Source organism: Odocoileus virginianus, chromosome 26 (assembly GCF_023699985.2).
Source record: "Odocoileus virginianus isolate 20LAN1187 ecotype Illinois chromosome 26, Ovbor_1.2, whole genome shotgun sequence".
NCBI lineage: Eukaryota > Metazoa > Chordata > Mammalia > Artiodactyla > Cervidae > Odocoileus > Odocoileus virginianus.
This window is the reverse complement of record NC_069699.1, coordinates 39,802,518-39,823,117: the sequence shown is the minus strand read 5'-3', so window position 1 is coordinate 39,823,117 and position 20,600 is coordinate 39,802,518. Positions and strand designations below refer to the sequence as shown.

The window sequence follows — 20,600 nt, the reverse complement described above, 5'->3', positions numbered from 1 at the left end:
AGTCATAAATTATTTGGAATTTCCCTCAGCTTGGTTCCCATTCAAGACTTTAAATTGGGAGTTTTGTTCCTTTTCTGACTTCACAATCTTTGGGCAGGCTGCCATTTCTATAACTGGTTCATATGAGTTGTAACATGAGGTGAGGTATGGGGGAAAAATGCAAACCGATTTCTCCCTTTTCAAAGTGAGGAAGTCACCTTGGTCTGATTTTTATAACAAGCCTCAACTTTTACAAGTTTGCAGTAGAAGAATGAATCCCTGTTCTATTTATCATCGTTATTATTTTTTAGCTTTTATTCTTAATTGTAAAAGGAATAAAGAACCCTCAGGGGACATAGCCTAGCATGAGACACAAAAGGCAAAAAATTATGTGTGTTTGTTTGTTTTTCTTTTCTTTTTTCACCTTAAAAGGTCTTCAGTGTCTTGCCTTGGAGTGGGGAGGTAATGCTGGTTTTCATTATAATGATGCTGTATCTTTTTGTGAAATATTTTAAAGCCAATCTAACTTATTTTCTTATTTTAAAGTGTAATTTGCATTTGGCACAGGGCCTGACACCCAGTAGGCAGTTAGGAAGTTATTTGTTGGCTGCAAGAATAGATGAGTAAAGGGAGCTTTTCAAGAATGCGTCCTAGTTTCTGTTTTCCAGGGAAAATTCAGGTTAATATATTGGTTTGGGTCCACAAGAGCAGAGCTGAAGCGTCTCCCTTCGAACTCAGTTTCCCTGCCGAGCAGCTGTTCTGCATGGAGGACTTGCCAGATGAAGGGCCAGGGTGGGGATCTTTAGAATCTCCAGCCCCTAGGGTGCAGCTGAGGCTGAGGGGTCATGGTTGAGGCAAACGGGACTGATGATCCCGCCCTGACTCCTGCTTGCACCTCCCAGGACTTGGGCTGTTTTCGGTGCTGTCTATTTGCCACGTTCTTTTCCTAGAGCCTTAGCAGTTTAGGGGTGGTGGGAATGACAGGCCAGATCAGAAGGCCTGCTGCATTCCCCTCCCAAGCACAGCTGCTTGCTGGCCATGCCGCCCAGGGGCGGGTCGTATCCCTATGCACAGTCTCCTCATCTGTAGAATGAGAGTCATAACTGTGCTTGACTCGTGAGAGCTCTCAAGACATCATGTGTGTTCAGCAGAGTAGGGAGGATAAGAGTTTGGGCTCTGGGGAATTCCGTAATTTTTTTTCTTGCTAAAATGATGCATAAATGCATTTTCATCAGTTAACATTACTATTACAGGAGACTTTAGAAAATATCTATATAGCTTGATGACTTTCTGCACTGAAAGAAATAGTTCTGCTTTATCCTCTTTCTCTTTAGAGTAGTATTGATAATAAAAATAAGCACTGGGTTTTGATATCTGAGAAGCATGTTGTAGTTCCTGAATGGGAAAGAAAAAAGAAATCTTGATGGGATTTTTTTTTTTTTTAATGCCAGCGTGTCCTAGATCAGCTGCTGCTGCTAAGTCGCTTTAGTCGTGTCCGACTCTGTGCGACCCCATAGACCCCATAGTGGGTTGCCATTGCCTTCTCCGCCTACATCAGCTATTCCCTGGTAACTCAGTAGGTAAAGAATCTGCCTGCGGTGCAGGAGACCCAGGTTCAATCCCTGGGTCAGGAAGATCCCCTGGAGAAGGAAATGGCAAACCCCTCCAGTATCCTTGCCTGGAAAATCCCCTGGACAGAGGAGCCTGGTTGGCTGCAGTCCATGGGGTCACAAAGAGTTGGGTACGACTGAGCAACTAACAGTGTCAGTATCTGAATTAAAAAAAAATAGAGTTCGGGCTCAGAGGCAGCAGAGAGAGCTGTGGTTAGGCTCTCCTCCGTCATTTTTGGGAGATACCTCTGTGAGCCTCTGCTTTCTCACCTGTAAGACGGGGTTAACTGCAGAAGCCGTCCTGATAGGGTTGCTGTGAGGGTTGCAGGAGGCAGTGCCTGTGGCCCAGAGGCGAGGCCTGCAGGCGAGGGCCACTGTACTGTTTGGCTGCTGTTGATGTCAGGACAGGACGCGTTCGGAAGTCTTTCTCAGGTCGCTCCTCCTGCCCGCACTCCTTTCCTCGCGGGCTTCGCTCTGGGCTCTGCACAGGATGAACAGTGAGAAGCTGAGCTGGAGTTAAAGGTGACGAGGGCCTCCATTCACAGCCAGCGTTTATTATTTCAGCTGGCCGTGTTCTCAGAGCTTTTGTGGCCGGAAGCTGCGAGAGGGGGTCAGACGCCTCCATGCTGAGGCCTCTGGAGCTCACGCTGGGGTTTACCCGCATCTCCCAGGGGCTGGACTCTGGGCTCCTTGACTCAGGGCTCAAGCTCAGAAATCCCTGTGGCCCTTCTCCTGCTGGCCACTCAGGAGAATTCTGAGGCAGCAGTGGAATGACTTAATGCAGGGACCTGAAGTTTTAGGGCTAAAAAGCTAGTTTAGATGCACTGCTTTGACCATTTTGGAGCATCTTTCCATTTTTCCTTCTTTCTTTCACCTTTCTAACAGGTTAGATTCCTTGTTCTAACTTTTCAGGGATTTTCTGATAGTAAATGGAAAGAGATTTACTATCTTCTAGGCACTTTACTATAAACCATCTTGTTTAGTTCAGTGTGACTTCATTACTGAATATAGAATAATCCTCAAAAGTGGTAACTTTTAAAAAATGTCATTGAAAAGAAAACCCACGGGGATAATGCAGATAGTTCCCCAACCAGGGATCAAACCTGGGCCTCCTGCAGTGGAAGCACAGAGTCCTAACCACTGCACCATCAGGGAATTCCCATAAATGTAACTTTTAAATAAAAAGATACCTCTTAATCAGAAAGTAGGTGTTTGGGATAAATTATGAAGCAATGCACTATCATAGTACCTAAGATCTGAAAGTCCACCCAAAACTATGTACCAAAATAAAAATAAGATGTTTGTGGAATACTGTAATTTGTTCTAATTATTCTCAGCAAAAATTGTCCAGCAAGTGAGAAAGAACAGAAGGAAATCTGACGTCTAAAGTGACATGCAAGAAATGTTTTATGGACATATAGACGAAACCTCGAATCAGGGATTTTGAGAAGGTTTACTCGATTCTGTTGCAAAGAAATCCTAGCCACCATTCCTCATGGCGTGCCCAGGGCAGACATTGCTAATCTGCACAGTAATCTGAGTCTCTGTATTCCTCGTGCCTTGTTTATGGCAGGATTCGTAATTCATTTCAGCAGTCTTTCTCACTGAATCTAGACGGGGCCTCAGCACTTTCTCAACTCAGTGAAAGATTTTCACCTCATGTGCCAACGCCAATGACCACTCTTGGTCTACTGAATCTTCTCGTGAAAAATTTCTAGCAACTGAACCCTGACGCATGGATGTGTAAAACGCGTTCACTCAAACAACCCCATTGTCATCCTTGAGTAGTTCATAAGCAAGAAACAGACTTGAAAATCCAACTGACCCCCACGCCTCGATCCACCCTTATTTCATTGTGGTCTATAGTTTATCTTACTGACATAAATGGGAATAGGCCCCTGTGACTTCAGGTCTTCAAAGCCCAGAGCGTTATAGTCAAACTGCTGTGACAAAGAGCTTTTTAGAAAAATACAGTGGATTTTTTTTTTTTGGTCTTTAGGTTGGTGGGACACCCTATTCTGGGACCCAGGTTCCTTGCATCACCTGCCTGGCCTCTTTTAGGACAGGTCCCATTCAGTGACTGTGATGCTGGGCTGAGAGGAGGCCCACCCGCTGCCCAAGGCTACGTGACTTGAGACAGAGTATATCAGACACAACTGAAGCATCTGAGCACGCACACAAGGCCTTGATGAGTTGTCCCAAGAGCACATTAGAAGGATGTTTCCTGAAACCCCTATCTACATGTCGTCTGCTTCTGACCTGGCAGCCAGCTGCACTGGGACTAGTGAATGCCTTGCTGTCCTTATAAGGGATGGTGTCCTCCCAGGCCTCTCCTCCTGGGTCCCCACTTCTGACACCCTGGCAATAGCCAGGAAAGAAGGTTGACATTGTGAAGGTAGTAGGAGTATCGATGGTTGTGTGGGTCCACACAACTCTACTTGTAGAATAGAGAGAGGGGAAACAGCATCGTCTCTCTGACCTGGTGGGGACTTGTCCATAAAGGAGGTATTTCTAAAATGGTGCCGAAGATTGCCTAAGAGTAGCTGGTTTCTATCTTCATAACTGCACCCATTCCAGAATGCTGCTTACCAGGACTGGGGAACTGATGTGCTGAAAAGATGTGAAAACATCCCATCCTAGAATTTGTAATAGCTTGAGTTTAATTCTCTAGCTTTAAACGCCTCCTGCCCAAAAAAACCAACATAAAAGCAATAACATTACCCTCACATACATGCAACTCAGGCTCATTCTGAAGGTTTCAGAGTATGTTCACGGAAGGTGTGTGTGGCTTGAAAGCTAGTGTTGTCTGGAGCCTTTTATATGGGGATTGTGATTGGTTGAATTTGGGGAGGAGAAACTTGTGGCCAGTTGCCAACCTGATCTAAGCAGATTCTAGGAGATTGGGCGTTGCCTTATTTTATTCCTGAAAGAGGCTCTCAGTAACTCAGAAGGTGGAATGCTGCCCAAGAGGCTTCCAGCTGACCTGGCTCTTTCCTCTTTTTACATCTCTGCTCCATGTTTACACTTGACATAAACATCACAGAGCACGTTCACGGCTGCAAATTCTGTAGTCAGCTGTGATGGTTACACACGGACACTGTGACGCTGTGTAGCGGTTCATTTTCAAGGCGCAGGGCATCTCCTATTTCATGTGGGTGGGAATGGGGGAGGCCTTTTGGGCAAGTCGCCATCTTTTTATTGTTCCAAGAGCTCGGTGAAGCATTTGAACTCTCACCTGTCAAAATCGCTTTTGGCGTGAGGACCGCTCTCCCTCTAGTTTCTCAGAATAGCAGAACGAAAGTATCATTTATCCCAATGAGACCTTAATGGGGGCTTTCCCGTTTGAACACCCACCTTGAATTCATTGGAAACAGACGTTCTGGGCATTGTACATTTCATAAATTTGACTCCGAGTTTTACTGGGTCATATTTCCCCCAAAATCGTTTTGAGAAAGACTCATGTCTCATTCCTTTAAACCAACATGTGTAAGCTGGGTAAAAATAGAGCAAACTGGTTTCATGTTTTGATTTATGGATGAAATCTGCAAGTTTGTATGTGAAAAGCATTTATCACATCACTCAGGAAAGTTTGAGCTTTGCACGCTGATTCCCGTGGCTGGGTGATACTCTGACCTGTTCAGATTCTGCCTGCTGCAAGATCTGACCCCGCCCGGTACACCCGTTTCCCTAGCAATAACTACGCATACTCTCTGTTCCTCTCCTCTCCCTTCCCCCCACCAGACTGCTCTTTGCCCTTTAAGTTGGCCGTAAGGAAATGGGCATGGAAAATTGTTTGACCCGATTTTTTTCTTTTTTGCCATCCATAGGTAGTACCTCACTAATCAGTAGCACTTTAAAGATATACTTTTAACAGGGCATCTAATCCAAAAATCTCAGTTATGGTCAAAGACTGGCAGTTGGTCCAGCAGAATGAGTATGAGCATCCTTGGATGCTCGTATTCTGTGGAGGGGTCAGTGTTTCATGCAGGTCTCTGCTCCTTTATTGACCGCAGGACCTCAGAAGCAGAGCTGGCTTCGTGGTTGCACAGCCTGGGCAGCTGAACAGGGCCGCATACTCACGAGGGTCCTGTGCCTGATTTAATGCTCTGCTATTGCTGTCTTGATATTCTTAATCCTTCTGGACAGAAGAATCCTGCATTTTCATTTGTCACTGGGTCCTGGAATTATGCAGACAGTCATGTGTAAATGTTAGTCGTACAGTTCATCACGTAGAAAATCCCTGGTACCTTAACTTTGAATGAGGATCACTTACATTCAGTGTGTCTTACCAGCCAGTTCACGATAATCTCTACTCTCTCATTTTATGTGATCAAGTCTTGTTGTGACTGAATCTGTAACCATGAAATTACCTTTGATTTCTGTGGGTTTGGGTGTGGGGTTTTAAGAGGGTTTTTTTTCCCCCTCTTTGTAAGAGGACATAACAATAAACAATCAGTTTGATTAAAAACAAGAAATCCCCACCCTTTCAGTTTTGAATGGCATGCCATTTACTCCTCCGGAGCATGTGAGTTTATTTTTCATGTGGTTGCAGCTGAGTTTCATTCAGTGGAGTTTGACGTGTGTTTAACCAGCATTCAGGTGGCTTGCGGTCAGTGGGTGGGAAGGACAGGGCGTGGGGCCCTGCAAGATGAAGAAGGCTCAGTTACTCCCCGCCCGGTGCTCCCAGCCCTGAGGGTTGGAGGAGGCTGAGGGTAGAATGGCCCTTGCGGTAAGAGGACCCTGGTGTGAGCACACGTAGGCTGGTGGGAATGAAGTGCACTGTCTGTTTTTAATGGATATGGCCCTTGAAAGATGACCCAGGCTTTATCCTGCAGGAGGTTAGGGTAAAGGTCCTTCCCATCAAAGGGGATACAGAACAGGTGGAGGTGTCCAGGGGGTTCAAAGCGAGATGTGCTTCAGGAATGGGGAGTCTTTGAGCCTGGATTGTGGGGTGTGGTGGGTGATGGTGACGGGGGTGGAAAAGCAGGCTGGGTAGAGGTTATGTGGGTCTCTCAAGATGCTGAATGCTCAAAGAGTTTGACTTCGGGCAGCAGAGACCATTGGTGAATTGGGAAGCACATAGGTACCTTACCAGAAGGATGGTTCTGGGTTCTGTGAACAATGGTGGAGTTTCATGGCTGTTGAGGAATCAGAGGGCAGGAGGGGCCCCATATTTGGGGGGACAGTGTAGAAAAGGATTTCCCAAGAGGTAGGGAGGGAGGGAATTGTGGGACTGCACCGGGGCTTTGGAGGAGACTCCAAGAAGTTTCTGACATGTTCACTTTGGGGTCCTGGCAGAAAGGGGGATCGCAACAGAAGTTGTTTGATGGGAAAGGGGTGTAGGAAATGGAGAGACAGACAGACAGACAGTTATCTCGGAGATAATGTTTGAATTTTGGTGGTTGGAGCTGGAGGTTGGAAAGAGGAGAGGGAAGCCAAGGGGAGTGGCAAGTAGAAACAGTTTCAATGAGAGTTCCAGGAGGGGCTAGCCAGTGGCAGGGCATGTCCTGTTAAGCTGGGAAATGACTAGAAAGAGGGCATGCCTTTGTCTAGTCACCTGTCCTCCTGGCGACACTTTGCTCAACTGTTACTGACTTTCTTTTATGGATGACTAACTTGTCGGAGAAACAGAGATGAACATGATTGGTAACACCCAGTATTGGTGAGATTTGAGGGAAAAGGGCCTCTGAAACCTGTAGATGGGTGTGTAAACAGAAACAACTCTTTTTTATTTTTTTTTTTAATTTATTTGTCTGCACCAAGTCTTAGTTCTGTTATGTGGTATCTTTTTAGTTGAGGTGTGTGGAATCTAATTCCCTGACCAGGGATCAAACCTGGGCCCCTGTATTGAAAGAACAGAGTCTTAGCCACTGGACCACCAGAGAAATTCCAGAAGTATCTTTTTATAGAGAAGAGATATCTGTGACATTGTGATTAGTGAAAAGAAAGATTTTAAGACTGATCATGTAGTATAATACAAATTCAAGACAGCAAACACACATATGTGTATACACAATCTGTTAGATGGTATACTGCCTAGTTAATAGGAATGCAGCCACCTCTTTTTATTGTCTATATTTCTGAAATGATTTCTTGAAATTTAAAAAAAAAAGATTTTTTTGTAATGGAAAATTTCAAGTGTATGTGAAAATAGAAACAATGTGGGGGGGAGGGGGGCGGTGGGCTTCCCTAGTGGTCTAGTGGTTAAGAATCCACATTTCCAGTACAGAGTGTGGTTTTAATCCCTGGGCAGGAACTGAGATCCCTTCATCTGTGCGTCAAAAAAAACCAAAACAGTGATCAAAATTAGAGACCACAGAATAATGTGTTCTCATGTATTCATGATCCACTGACACTGGTTAACAACATTTTGGAATCTTATCATCTCTGCACCTCAGGTATTTTGAAACTGATGCCAGCATTACATCCTTTCACTCTTAAATAGCTCAGTGTGGGTCTCCAACAGTTGGGGTTTTTATTTACTTTCTTACAAAGACTGATTCACACCTGTGTGACTAGAAGCTTGACCCCGGCTGTGTTTCTCTGCTCAGACAGCAAAGCCATCGTGGATGGCAATCTGAAGCTCATCTTGGGCCTGGTGTGGACGCTCATCCTCCACTACTCCATCTCCATGCCCGTGTGGGAGGATGAAGGAGACGATGATGCCAAGAAGCAGACACCAAAGCAGAGGCTGCTCGGGTGGATTCAGAACAAGATCCCCTACTTGCCCATCACCAACTTCAACCAGAACTGGCAAGACGGCAAAGCCCTGGGAGCTTTGGTAGACAGCTGTGCCCCAGGTGAGTGCCCGTGGCTGCCTGAGCCATCTCTTCCAGAGTGGGGGGGTTGTTGACCCCTACACCTCTTGGTTTTCAGTGGGAAAGCTAGGTTTGCTGTGGCTGCTGTATTTGTCCTGATTTTTAGCTGATTGCAAGGTATCTAAAGGAACTAAAAATGGCTTCATTTGCCTTCTGATGGAAAGTCTTACAAGACTTTCCATAGACTTGTTTGAGCATGAAGTTATTTACCCAAATTCTGAATGAAGACCTTCATGCTCTAGGCAGACCTCGGGTTTAGCTTCCAGACCCCAAGTCCTGCTTCTTCCCCCTCTTCCCACAGTGGGTGCCTAGTTTCCTGCTGGCTTCAACATGTGCCCTATTAGGTGGTTTGGCATGAAAATCTAAAAACATTTATTGAGTGGAAAGTACCCATTTTTATCAACCACTGGGTTGACTATATATGGCTTTCTCCACCCTTTTCTTTCTGCCTTGCTGTGAAATAGTTCTTGGTCAGGATCCAGTTGGAGCCTTTTCCACCCTTGATGGGCTTCTCTTTTCTGAGTGGTTGAATGTACACCAAGGTAGTAATTACCCTCACTGGAGGGTTTAGATTGATGGGTAGAGTTTGCTGTTACACTCTCAATAGAAAAAGCAGAGCCTGTGTTTATGTGCACCTCCAAAATTGTTTTTAATAAGAAATCTGCTCTAACAATCATATTTTCCATTTACTGATTGCTTTCTATATGCTGGGCACATTAGTATTAAGTAAGTTAGTAGTTCTCAATGTGCTCAACTAGCTGGTGTCAACTAGAGAGAGGGAAGGAGGACTGGTCCCAGGCCCCAGTCTTCCTTGAGAGCCTGTAAGCTGTGCCATCCAGAAGTAACTAGAAGCTCAGCATTAGTTCATTTCCCAGTGCCCTCTTCCTTGCTTTCATGCAAAGACATATTTTGGGATGCCTCTTTCCAGTTTAAACCTGGGGATTTTTAGTCCAGTCCTGTACTTCTTGTGCTTACAAAAGATTTTGAGATGACTCTAGATTTAGATCTTTGAGCAAGTGAGTGTTTTAAGAATACAGGATGCTAGTCCAGTCTTTGTAAATATATCCACAAAGATATATATATCTTTGTAGACATATATCCAGGCTTGGGATAGTGAAATTATAACTTATAGTAAGAAATATATGTTTGGTCTTAGTCTCCTTTCCTGGCACAGAGCTCTTAAAACCCTTGAAATTTACCAAGTGGTGTCTTTCAACCATGCCTGAGTTTATTAATGAGGTAACTTTTGGAATGCCCTTAAGAATGGGGGCTGGGTGTTAGGGGAATCAACCAGTGATTAGAGGATTGGAACCTTTGCCCCCTGTCTCCTGACCTCCAAGAAGGGAAGAGGGGATAGAGGCTGAATTAGTTACTAATGTTAGGTGATGTGATCAGTGCATGTAATTAAGCTGCATAAAAATCCCTGAACTACAGGGTTTGGGAAGCTTCCAGTTGGTGAACTTGTGGTCCTGGGAGGGTGGCATGCCTGAAAAGAGATGGAAGTTCCTTGCCCCTTCTCCCACCTTGCCCTATGCATCTCTTCCATTTTATAAGATCCTTTATAATAAAAAACCCCCAGTAAGTAAACTGTAAGTAAACTGTCCTGAGTTCTGTGAGCCACTCTAGGAAATGATCCAATCTGAGGAGGGGGTGGTAGGAATCTCTGATTTGTAGCTGGTTCGTCAGAAGCCCAGCTCTGAAGTTAGGGGTCAGAGAAACTTGTGGGACTGAGCCCTTAACTTGTGGCTTTTGAAGCTATTTTTAGGTAGATACTGTCAGAATTCAGTTAAATTATAGGTCACTCAGCTGATGTCAACCCAACACATTTGGTCACCAGAGTAGAGAAATACGAGTGTGATGTGTCAAAAAAATCTCACTTCCTAAAAGACACCAGGCCCAAATGGTTTTATAGGCTTTGTTTGTTTATTTAGACCACCCCATCAAGGAATGGATAACCTCTATCTGAATGCAAGAAGAACAACCTGAAGAAATCTCAGCACAGGCAGACTGATTTCTACCCTGGCATAGCTATACCCATGATACATTTGGCCCAGAAAGCATACAGTTCACTGAGATTTTTGGAAGAAACTGTTCTCTCAAGAGACTGAGTGAGTTTAGTTTAGGCACCGAGTTGCTTCCACCCCTTGAGTCAGTTAACACCAACAGCATCTCTTGTGTGCTGATAACAGGTCTGTGCCCAGACTGGGAATCCTGGGATCCACGGAAGCCTGTGGATAACGCACGGGAAGCCATGCAGCAGGCAGACGACTGGCTCGGTGTCCCACAGGTACGGGTGCAAGATGCACGTCCCACCGCGCTGTTTCCTCCGATGCCCCGTGAGTGCCTTGTGGTTTTGCAGGCAGTCTGACCTCCTCAGTGGTCAGCTCTCAAGGACCGTTGTCTGGGGCCCTCTTCCATCTTTCTCAGTTTATCCATTTTAATAGATTCTCACTGACTTAGATACTTGTCTGTCTGTCCGCTCGGTCGTGTCCAGTTCTTGGCGACCCCAGGGACTGTAGCCGACCAGGCTCCTCTGTCCATGGAATTTTCCAGGCAAGAATACTGCAGTGGTTTGTCATTTCCTACTCCAGCCAATCTTTCCAACTCAGGGATCAAACCTACATCTCCTGCATCTCCTTCATTGGCCGGCAGATTCTTTACCACTGCACCACCTAGGTACTTGCAGATTCCCTAAAAATCTTTCTGTCACATGTGACAGATTGTCTAGTATATTTCTATTCCAAAGATCACAGAGGCCATGTTTGGAAGCCAGACTGCAAATCTTGACCTTAACTATAAGAAATTGCCAATATTTGACCATTTTTTAGCTGTTGAACATTTTTAAATTCAGTATCTTGAAGAAAGTCACTTAGAACTTTTAAAGAAATGTAAACCAAGGTAATATGCCAGTAACAGAAATTGTGGGAGAATTTGTTTTGTCCATAATCCTAACACAGGCATATAACAAGGGAACTTAGAAATTGAATGTCTTGGAGACCATCTGCCGTAGCCACGTTGCTTAGTTGAGGCCCAATCTTCTGAGCCCTTCCAAAGAGTTTAAATAGCATCTCCTGACATCATGACTCCCATGTTCAAACACTAAGAAAAGTTATGGGTAGCCAGTGCCAGGCAATGTATGACCCCATTACAGACTCCGTTAAGGTCTTAAGTTGGTATTCAGAGCTGAGGTCAGTGTATTTGTATCAGGATCCCTTGGAAGGCAGAAAATCTTGCCTGTATTTCTTTGGTTTGGTTTTGGCATCATGTCTGTGCTCCAAGACCCATTCCTTGGCTCTTCCACCTTCAGGAAGTGGTATGATTTGTTTTTCATCTCCCTTTAAACTGAAATCCATCTCCTTTTGGTGTTCTTGTGATGTTGGCAGTGTGTAAAATTGTTGAAGGAGCTGCCTAGAAGAAATGCCAAATCAATGCACATCCTACATTTTGTGGAACGTATTGGAGGCAAGTGTACAAACCCAAATAGCTATCTTATTGCCGCAGGCTAATTATCAGAATATTTCCTGTTTGGGTTTTTTTTTTTTTTTTTTTTTTCCTTTTACCATGGAGTGAGGGAAGCTGGGCACATAATGTTGTTCATCTGAATTTGGTTGATCTGGTGCATGAGAGACTTCTGTTACTCCGAAGAGGTATGGCTTATTGGGTGCAGGAGAACTTTTTTTTTTTGCTATTTAGGGCTGGATCAAGTGGTGGAACTGGGACTATGACACCTTCAGGGTGTCCACCTATTTAGAAAGGGTCTAATCTTGCTCCTAAGCTGAATATCAGGAAAAATTTTCCCCTTTCCTATTTTTAAAATGGCTTTAAACGTCTTGAGACATGTCTTAGCTCAGGCTGTTAGAACAACACCATTGACCAGGTGGCTTAAACAACAGACATTTATTTATTTCTTAGTTGTGAAGGTTGGGAAGTCCAAGATAGAGGTGTGCCAAGAAGTTAGGTTCTTGGTGCAGGCTCTCTGCCTGGCTTGCACACAGCTGCAAGCTGACTTCTGGCTGTGTCCTCAGGTGGTGGTGAGAAACTGAGCCCATCTTTCTTCCTCTTCCTGTGAGGGCGCCAATCCCATCATGGGGGCTCCACCCTCACGGTCTCATCCAGACCTACTCACCTCCCAAAGGCCCCACTTCCTGTTACCATCACACCAGGGATTAGGACTTTCACATATGCATTAGGGGAGGGCACAAGCATTCAATCTGTTTCTTAGACCACATCTCTAATGTCATTGCATTATCTCATTTTGCTTTTATTTATTAATTTTTTTCTTTTAGTAGAAGCTGAGTAAATAGAAATGTAGACACTAGATAAAAGAGTGAATATTTTGGTAATGTGCTTTAATCCCGTGTGTTCTTGTTTCTTCTTCTTCTTACTTGATAGAGATTAGTCTTTCTGGAAAGGAGAGTGGGTAGCCTTTTTTGTGGGGAGGTTTGAACCTCTGGAAATTACATACAGAATTGTCTGGAGAGGGTCCTTAGCTTTCAAAGGGAACAGTGACACCTCTAAAAGGTTGTTTTTTTTTTTTTTTTAAAAAAACAAAACAAAACAAAATAAAACTAATTTTGGCATGCCAGTTTGATGCAGTTTCACTTTATTGAGAGACTGACTCAATTTCTTTATACTCGTAGTGGTTGGTTTAAGAGATGTTTGCAAAAAGTTCAGTAGTTGCAAAATGCTATGTTCTGGGTGTTCATCTATCCTGTCATTATTCTAGGTCATCACTCCTGAAGAAATTATTCACCCGGATGTGGATGAGCACTCAGTGATGACTTACCTGTCCCAGTTCCCCAAAGCCAAGCTCAAGCCTGGAGCTCCCCTTAAACCCAAACTCAACCCCAAAAAAGCCAGGGCCTATGGCAGAGGTAAGCACTGGTCATGTTGGATTTGAGGCTTGTCCTCTGGTCTTGATTATTAATTTTTATTTATGTGTTTAATTTAAATTTATTTATTTTTAATTGGAGGATGATTGCTTTACAATGTGGTGTTGGTCTCTGCCATATAGCAACATAAATCAGCCACTATGGTCTTGATTATTCAGGATCGAGAATGTGTAAGCTTAATATTTAAAGACATCCCAGGCCTCCTTTGTCAGATAGCTTTTTTTTTCTTCTTTACCTAAAGGTCCTTGTGTTTATTTTCATCCTTTTCTGTCCTGTGAATCTAGGCTTCCAAGAACAGTGCTGCTTTAATGTAATGGAGATGGATGAGTTTGTACTTTGTGATTTGGATGCAGTAACCTTGAGATAAAGGACTATTCTTTCCATTTTTCAGATGAGCAATCAGAGGCCCAGTCCACAAAGGAAAGGGGATGTTGGAGTGGAGGGAGAAGTGAATGGGGAGGTCTCCCAGATTACCATGGTGGGGTGCAGCAGGAGCCTAGGTCTTCTGACTGCTGATTCATTTCTCCTTTTGGTTATGCGAAAGCTGTGCAGGTTTTCAGATGCAGTGGGAGCTATTGTTAACCCCTGGCAGATACTTCCTTGCTAAGACATCCTGTTTATAATCTCCCAGCCAGCTGCCAGGAGTGTTCTGCTCAAAACGTTAGGGTAGGTCAGAGGCATTCTGAGGAATTTGGTTTTCTGGTTGGCACCTGACTTCAAGCCTGTTAGCTTTTTTAAAGAGAACAGTTGCATTTCAGCCCAGTGTGGTTTCTGGTAAAAATTAGTACAACAGGATACAATTTATTCTCTTTTCTGTGGTGAGGGGGAAGAATACATTCTATTTTCATAATTGCAATTAGGATAACACACCCACAAAGTATTTCCCATGTTTTCCCAGATTTCCTATAATCTGCCTACTGCTCTTAACATTCTAATGAGTTCTCTTGCTCTGTGTGTGTGTGCATGTGTGTGATTGTTGAACAATTCAAAAATATATTGCAGGCATGGTAACATTTTGCTCCTCAGAACATCAGCAAACCTCTCCTAAGAATAGGACATCCTCTTATGTAACCACAGTATTCATTATCACACACAAGACAATAGGACAATAATTTCATAACAGCTCATATGCAGTTTATAATTAAATTTCTCTCTTATCCTAAAGTTGTCTGTTTTACAAACCAAGATCTGATTAAGATTCACTTTCTACATTTGCTTGTTACTTTATCTGAAACTCTTAATCTAGAAAAGTTTTCCCTAACTTTCTTTTCTTCTTCTTTTTTTAAAGGCATTGACTGTCTAAAGATGCACAGCACTTGTCTGTCCACTCATTCCCTTTGAAGTTAGCAGTGCCCTACTTGGCATCAGCTTAGTCTTGAAGTGACACACGACCAGGGCAGTGGTGCTAAGTGAGCGCTGTTCTCAGCCTCATTCTCGTCTTTTTCAGCATGATTTAGACCACAGGACAGAGAGTTCTGGAACAGACCTACTTGCCATTTGAAGTCCTTTTGGCAGTGAATGGGCTCTGTGCCATCATCTGTGTTATATCGAGACAGGGGACTTTGTTCAAAGCCATACCCACAGTGCAGTTGAGTGAGGGTTGGCGTGTCCATGCATGCTTTAAAAGTGCTCTCTCTAAGCCATAGTCAAAAACACTGGCAGGAATAAGGAATCTGATTTGAAAGGTTATGCTTCCCTTAAAGGCAGAAAAGTTGCAAACAGCCAAATCTCTTTGTCAACAAAATTGGTCAAATGGATTGAATCTAATCAAGGCATGAAGTGCTTGTTTGCAATAAGCTTATCACTGGTGTCCAGTTTCCCTGTTGTTAATGTGAAACGGTTTCCTTCCACAGTGCTGTTTTCTAGAAAATGACCTCTTGCTGCAGCTAAGGAATGTGGCTAGTCATTGCCATTTCCTTCATTTGACTCTGTAAGTTTTATATACTTAGGGAGGAAACACACACACATATATATGCATATGTATGTATCTTTTGTGTTTTTGTGCCATGGTATAATGCCTATAACATAACATTCACTAATTTAACTCTTTTTAGGTGCACCTAAGTTATTAAGTATATTCATATATTCACTGCGTTGTGAAACCATCACCTCTAGTCATCTCCAGAACTTCTGCATCTTCCCAAATTGAAACTCTGTGCCCACTAAACGTAACTCTCCATCCCCTCCCCCCCTGGCAAGTGCCATTCTACTTTGTTTCTGTGTTGCTGTTGTTGTACAGTCGCTGAGTTGTGTCCAACTCTTTGCGACCCGGGGGACTGCAGCACAGCAGGCTTCCCTGTCCTTCACCATCTCCCCAAGTTTGCTCAGACTCATGTCCATTGAGTTGGTGATGCCATTCAAACATCTCATCCTCAGTCATCCCCTTCTCCTGGCCTCAGTCTGTTTCTGTGGATTTGCCTCTTCTAGGTACCTTGTAAGTGGACTCATATAGTATTGATATTTGTCCTTTTGTGTTTGGTTTACTATATGTAGCATAGGGTTTACAAGATTCATTCATATTGCTGCATGTATAAAAAATTTTCAAGCTGAGTAATATTTCGTTGTCTGCATATTCCACATTTTGTTTTTCCATTTTTCTGTCAGTGGACATTCAGGTTTTTTTTTTTTTTTTTAATACCTTTTAGCTATTGTGAATAATGCTGCTGTGAGCATATGTATACAAGTATCTGAGTCCCTACTTTCAGTTTTGGGGGGATATATGTAGAAGTGGAATTGCTGGATCATATGGTAATTCTATGTTTAAATATTTTTTAAGTAGAAAGACAGAATGGTAATTGTAGGGAGCAGGGCCACATGTGAGGCCACATGGGCAGCACCTTAGGTATTGCCTTGTCCTTGATGAAACAAAGGTTCTGCTGACAGAACCAAGACATAGAGAATGTTTCATCTTCTAGTTTTGGTGTTGGTGTTGATCAAGTTGCAGTTACCAGCTGGTCAGCGTTTGCAGATCCAGTCACTGAGACCCATTAACTCAAAGAAGGGAAGGCTGGGGTGATGGAAACCTGCAGCCACAAGCAGGTCTTTGTGACGGGCCCCCTGGTAGAGCCCAGCATGCTGAAAGTGTGTATCCATGGGCAAGCAGAAACCTTTAATAAAACCTTCTGTATGGAGCATCCACTGCATAGTAAGCCCTCAGCACGTTTAGTTCTGAGTAATCCTAGGGAACAGTGGTTTCTCTGCACGGGAAGCATTATCTCCAAAATTGATGTGGTTCTGCTTCCTAACCAACCTTGGTTAGCCCAGTCTCTGGCCTTGGATAGGCTGACTCTGCAGGCTGTTGGAGTTAGATGGAGTGGGTATTTATAAATATTTTAAGTGCATGATCATATCTTTGTTAAATGACATAATTGTTATAAATTTTAAGCAAAAGAAAAAGTTAGAAAACAATTGAAAGTCCCATTTCCTCGCTGCTAGCCCTATTTTTTCCCTTCAGAATTGGAGGTATTTCTTTCCAGCCATTTTTCTATGCTGAAATGAGTTCAAACTGTATATTTTCTTCAATTTGCATTTTTTTTACTTAACAGGGTGTGTTATATAACTATCTATCACCAGTTTTTCTTAAATTATTTATTGGAAAGCTAATACAAATCCAGATATAGTAACAAATGACCCAATGTCTTCAACCCAGACCAATGGGAAAGAAAAGAAGAGATGAAGAGAAATCTAGGGAGTAAATGAGGTTTAAGAGGTTTAGCAACCAGTTGTAACATGTGAACGTTATTTGGTCCTATTTAAACTTTAAAAAAATTCATTATACTTTTTTTTAAGATTCAGAATATTTATTTATTTTTATGACACTTCTAAGATAATTTAAGACTTTGAACACTGAAAATTTGATGTTATTAAGGAATTTCACTTGATTTTATTAAGGAATTATTTTTTATTTTTTGATGTGGGCATTCTAAAAATATCTTTTAAAGATACGTAGTGAGTGTTTATGGATGAAAACTAAGAGGACTAGGGTTTGTATCCAAATAATACAAGAGGAGAAAAGAGGTGAGAATGAAGTGGTGAAACAAGACAGGCTGTGGGTTGACAGTAGTTGAAACTAAGTGATAAGTATGTTGGATTCATTTTATAGCTCTCCATGTCTGTATAGGTTGAGGATTCTCCTTAGTAATAATAATAAAAACTTTTTAAAAAGTAATACTTCTGGGAAGATGGAGTAGAAGTACTTTTTCTAATGCTTCCCACTAAGTGCAACTAAAACCCCCCGGGAATTTTCTACAGGGTCAATGTGAGGAGTCTCAGAAAGAGATTAAGGCAAAGCAGCTAGAGATCCTGGGTCTGAAGACTGGCACTGTAGTGAATTCCTTGAATGGTTGAAAAATTCCTAAATTTGGAAAAAAAAAAAAAAAAAACAGAACATAAACCTACAGCTTCAAGAAACTGAGAGAAACCCAAGCAACTGTGCTCCTTAACATTTAACAAGAGGGATAAAAGCTTAACATTTGCACACAGTCCTGTGTATGAATGTTTATAGCAGCTTTATCAGTAGTAGACAACTGAAAACACCCAGATGTCCTTCACTGGGTGAATGGTTAAACAAACAGTGGTGCGTCCGTATCATGTAGTATTACTCAATGATTAAAAGAACAGGCTACTGATACAGGCAACATACTGGATGAAACTGCATAGAATGATGCTTGTGGAAAAAGCTAATCCCCAAAGGTCATATAATGTGTGATTCCATTATATGACATTATACAAATGATAAAATTAGAGATGAAGAACAGATTAGTACTGCGAAGGGTTACAAAAGGGATGGCTATGAAAGATCACTATGAGAGTTCCCTGTGGGGTAGGTGTTCTGTATCTTGACTGTACCTTGACTTGTGATGTTGTACTAGAGTTTTGTAGGATGTATCCATTTGGGGAACTAGGTAAAGGGTATTGTTAATTCTTATACTTGTATGCTACTCTATCTCAAAATAATTTGCTCAATCATTCAACTTATAAATTTAGTTAAAAATAAGTGCAATATTTAAAACATTTTAAGTAATACAAAAATGATCTTTAGAGAATTCTCTGGTGGTCCAGAGAAGCTGATCACAGCTTTCACTGTGATGATCTGGGTTCAGTCCCTGCTCAGGGAACTAAGACCCTGCAAGCTGCATGGTGCAGCCAAAAACAAAACAAGAAACAAAAATGGTCTTTAATAAAAAATGAATCACACTTTGTCTTCTTCCCCAAGGCAAGCCCGATTTCTAGTTACCACATCATTTTCACAGTCATATAATGTAGCCTTTTGACTAAAGTTCTCTGAATATTTCAGAACTGAATATTCAAAACTGACAAGATTTGAGTTATTTTAAAAAATTTATTTGGATGCATTGAGTCTTAGTTGTAGCATGTGGGATCTAGTTCCCTGACTAGGGAACAAACCTGGGCCTCCTGCATTGAGAGCATGAAGTCTTAGTCACTGGACCATGAAGGACATCCCCAAATTTGTGAGTTTTTGACCTGATTATCCCCGTCACAGTTTGTCACCATCTCCCACATGGCAGAAGCAGGAATGGTTCCCGATCTCATTTCCCTGAAGGAGACACTGTTGGGGCCTGACCCAGTTTGTAACATGCTTGTGTAAACCTGTGAACAGGTATCGAGCCCACTGGGAACATGGTGAAGCAGCCGGCCAAGTTCACCGTGGACACAATCAGTGCCGGGCAAGGTGACGTCATGGTGTTTGTTGAGGACCCAGAAGGGAACAAAGAGGAGGTATGTTGGAGGAGGCTGCCTCTGTCAGTATCCCGTGGAACCTTTGGCTCTTATAACAGGGCCAGGGACTGTGTCTCTGTTTTTCTTATTAAAGCTCACAGCAAAAGCTTTTCTTTTAAAAAAAAAAAGAATCCTGAGTCTTATAGCAATTAAATTCACTTGCTTGCCTAAGGGTTGTGTTTAAAGTATCATATAAATTGATACCCAAGGACACACATTATATAATACAATAAAATATTGCATGTAACTATTGTTACTGATAAAATACAGTCCAGTAGCAATACTGATTCCCTACTCTTTGCCCATGCTGATCATCCTCTGGTTCCTCCCTCAAGACCTTTGCACATACTGTTTCTTCTGTCTACTTAAGACTGTACTTTATTCCTAGTGCTTAGCACCATCTGAAGTTCTACAGTTATCAGCGTTAGTTGTCTGTTTCTCCCACTGAGGCAGGAATTGTGCCTGATTTATTTTTGGTACCTGTCCCTGGGTTTGGTGTCATAAGCTCTTAATAACTACCGGGCCAATAAAGGTTTAGGTTACTAGCTTCATAGCCTCTCCCATCTGGAAAGGTAACAGCCCTGAGATGATGGAGAGGCCTGACTTGGTCATACCTGTGTGCCAATGTGACTTTGTTTCCGTGACTTAAGGCTGCTTCTCTCCTGGAGCTTCCTGCAGGAGTGATGGGCCAGAGAAGAGCCAGGGCAGGTTCCTGGCCTGGCACCTTGCCGTGGGCCCTTGGCGAGCACAGCACACTTTTACTCACACTGGTGCCTTCTCTAACTGTCACTCATCTTCCATCCTAGGCACTCGTGACCCCTGACAGCGATAAGAACAAGACATACTCTGTGGAGTATCTGCCCAAGGTCACCGGACTGCACAAAGTAAGATAAGACATCACAGCCTTTGCTTGAATGCTCTTCTGTGCTTGCTTTGATAGATGCGGAAGAAGCATGGTTTTCTTAAGTTCATGTCTATCTGTCATCCATCTATCTATGGTTGCACTGGATTTCCCAGTTGCCTTGTGCCGGCTTCTCACTGTGGTGTTTTCTTGCTGTGGTGCGTGGGCTCGGATACTCCACAGCATGTGGGATCTTCCCCGACCAGGGCTTGAACCCGCACTGGCAGGTGGCCTCCTCACCTTAGGACCATCCGGGAAGTCCCTTAAATTCTCTTCTGATTTCTCTTTCTGTTTATACAACTATCCATGTTCATTGTCAAAAATCTCAGATCCCTGTGAATCAATCTTGAGCCATTCACTACTTCATGCAGACTGGTTGAATTCCATTAAATTCTTTGCAGTGTCGTTAAGGTTTTTCTGACTCCACTGAGGTAACTAATAACTGTAACTGCAAGCCTGGAGTGTAAATGCTGAGCTATGGGCTCTTTGCCTTTAGTGTTTCCTTAAATATCCCTCTTCACGGTGCTCCAGAGGCCCTGTCAGCATCAAAGCCTGAGTGCGGAGGAGGCCAGTGGCCCACCCAATCCGATAACCCTCAGAATTTAAGAGATGAGAACTTCGACTCAAAGTTTAGATAGAAATCTGTCTTATGTCTCAAATC

The 20,600-nt window shown here is 43.0% G+C and overlaps 1 protein-coding gene across 4 annotated transcripts in view; it reads left to right on the top strand.

Moving 5' to 3' along the window:
* The window catches only part of FLNB (filamin B), a 139,372-nt gene that overhangs the window by 50,573 nt on the left and 68,199 nt on the right, over nucleotides 1-20,600 (top strand). For all 4 annotated transcript variants that reach the window (XM_020887417.2, XM_020887416.2, XM_020887415.2 and 1 more), the window contains exons 2-6: nucleotides 8,141-8,389; nucleotides 10,597-10,694; nucleotides 13,134-13,281; nucleotides 18,920-19,038; nucleotides 19,845-19,922. In XM_020887417.2, coding sequence (XP_020743076.1) covers nucleotides 8,141-8,389; nucleotides 10,597-10,694; nucleotides 13,134-13,281; nucleotides 18,920-19,038; nucleotides 19,845-19,922 — 692 coding nt within the window. The remainder of the gene's footprint in view (nucleotides 1-8,140; nucleotides 8,390-10,596; nucleotides 10,695-13,133; nucleotides 13,282-18,919; nucleotides 19,039-19,844; nucleotides 19,923-20,600) is intronic.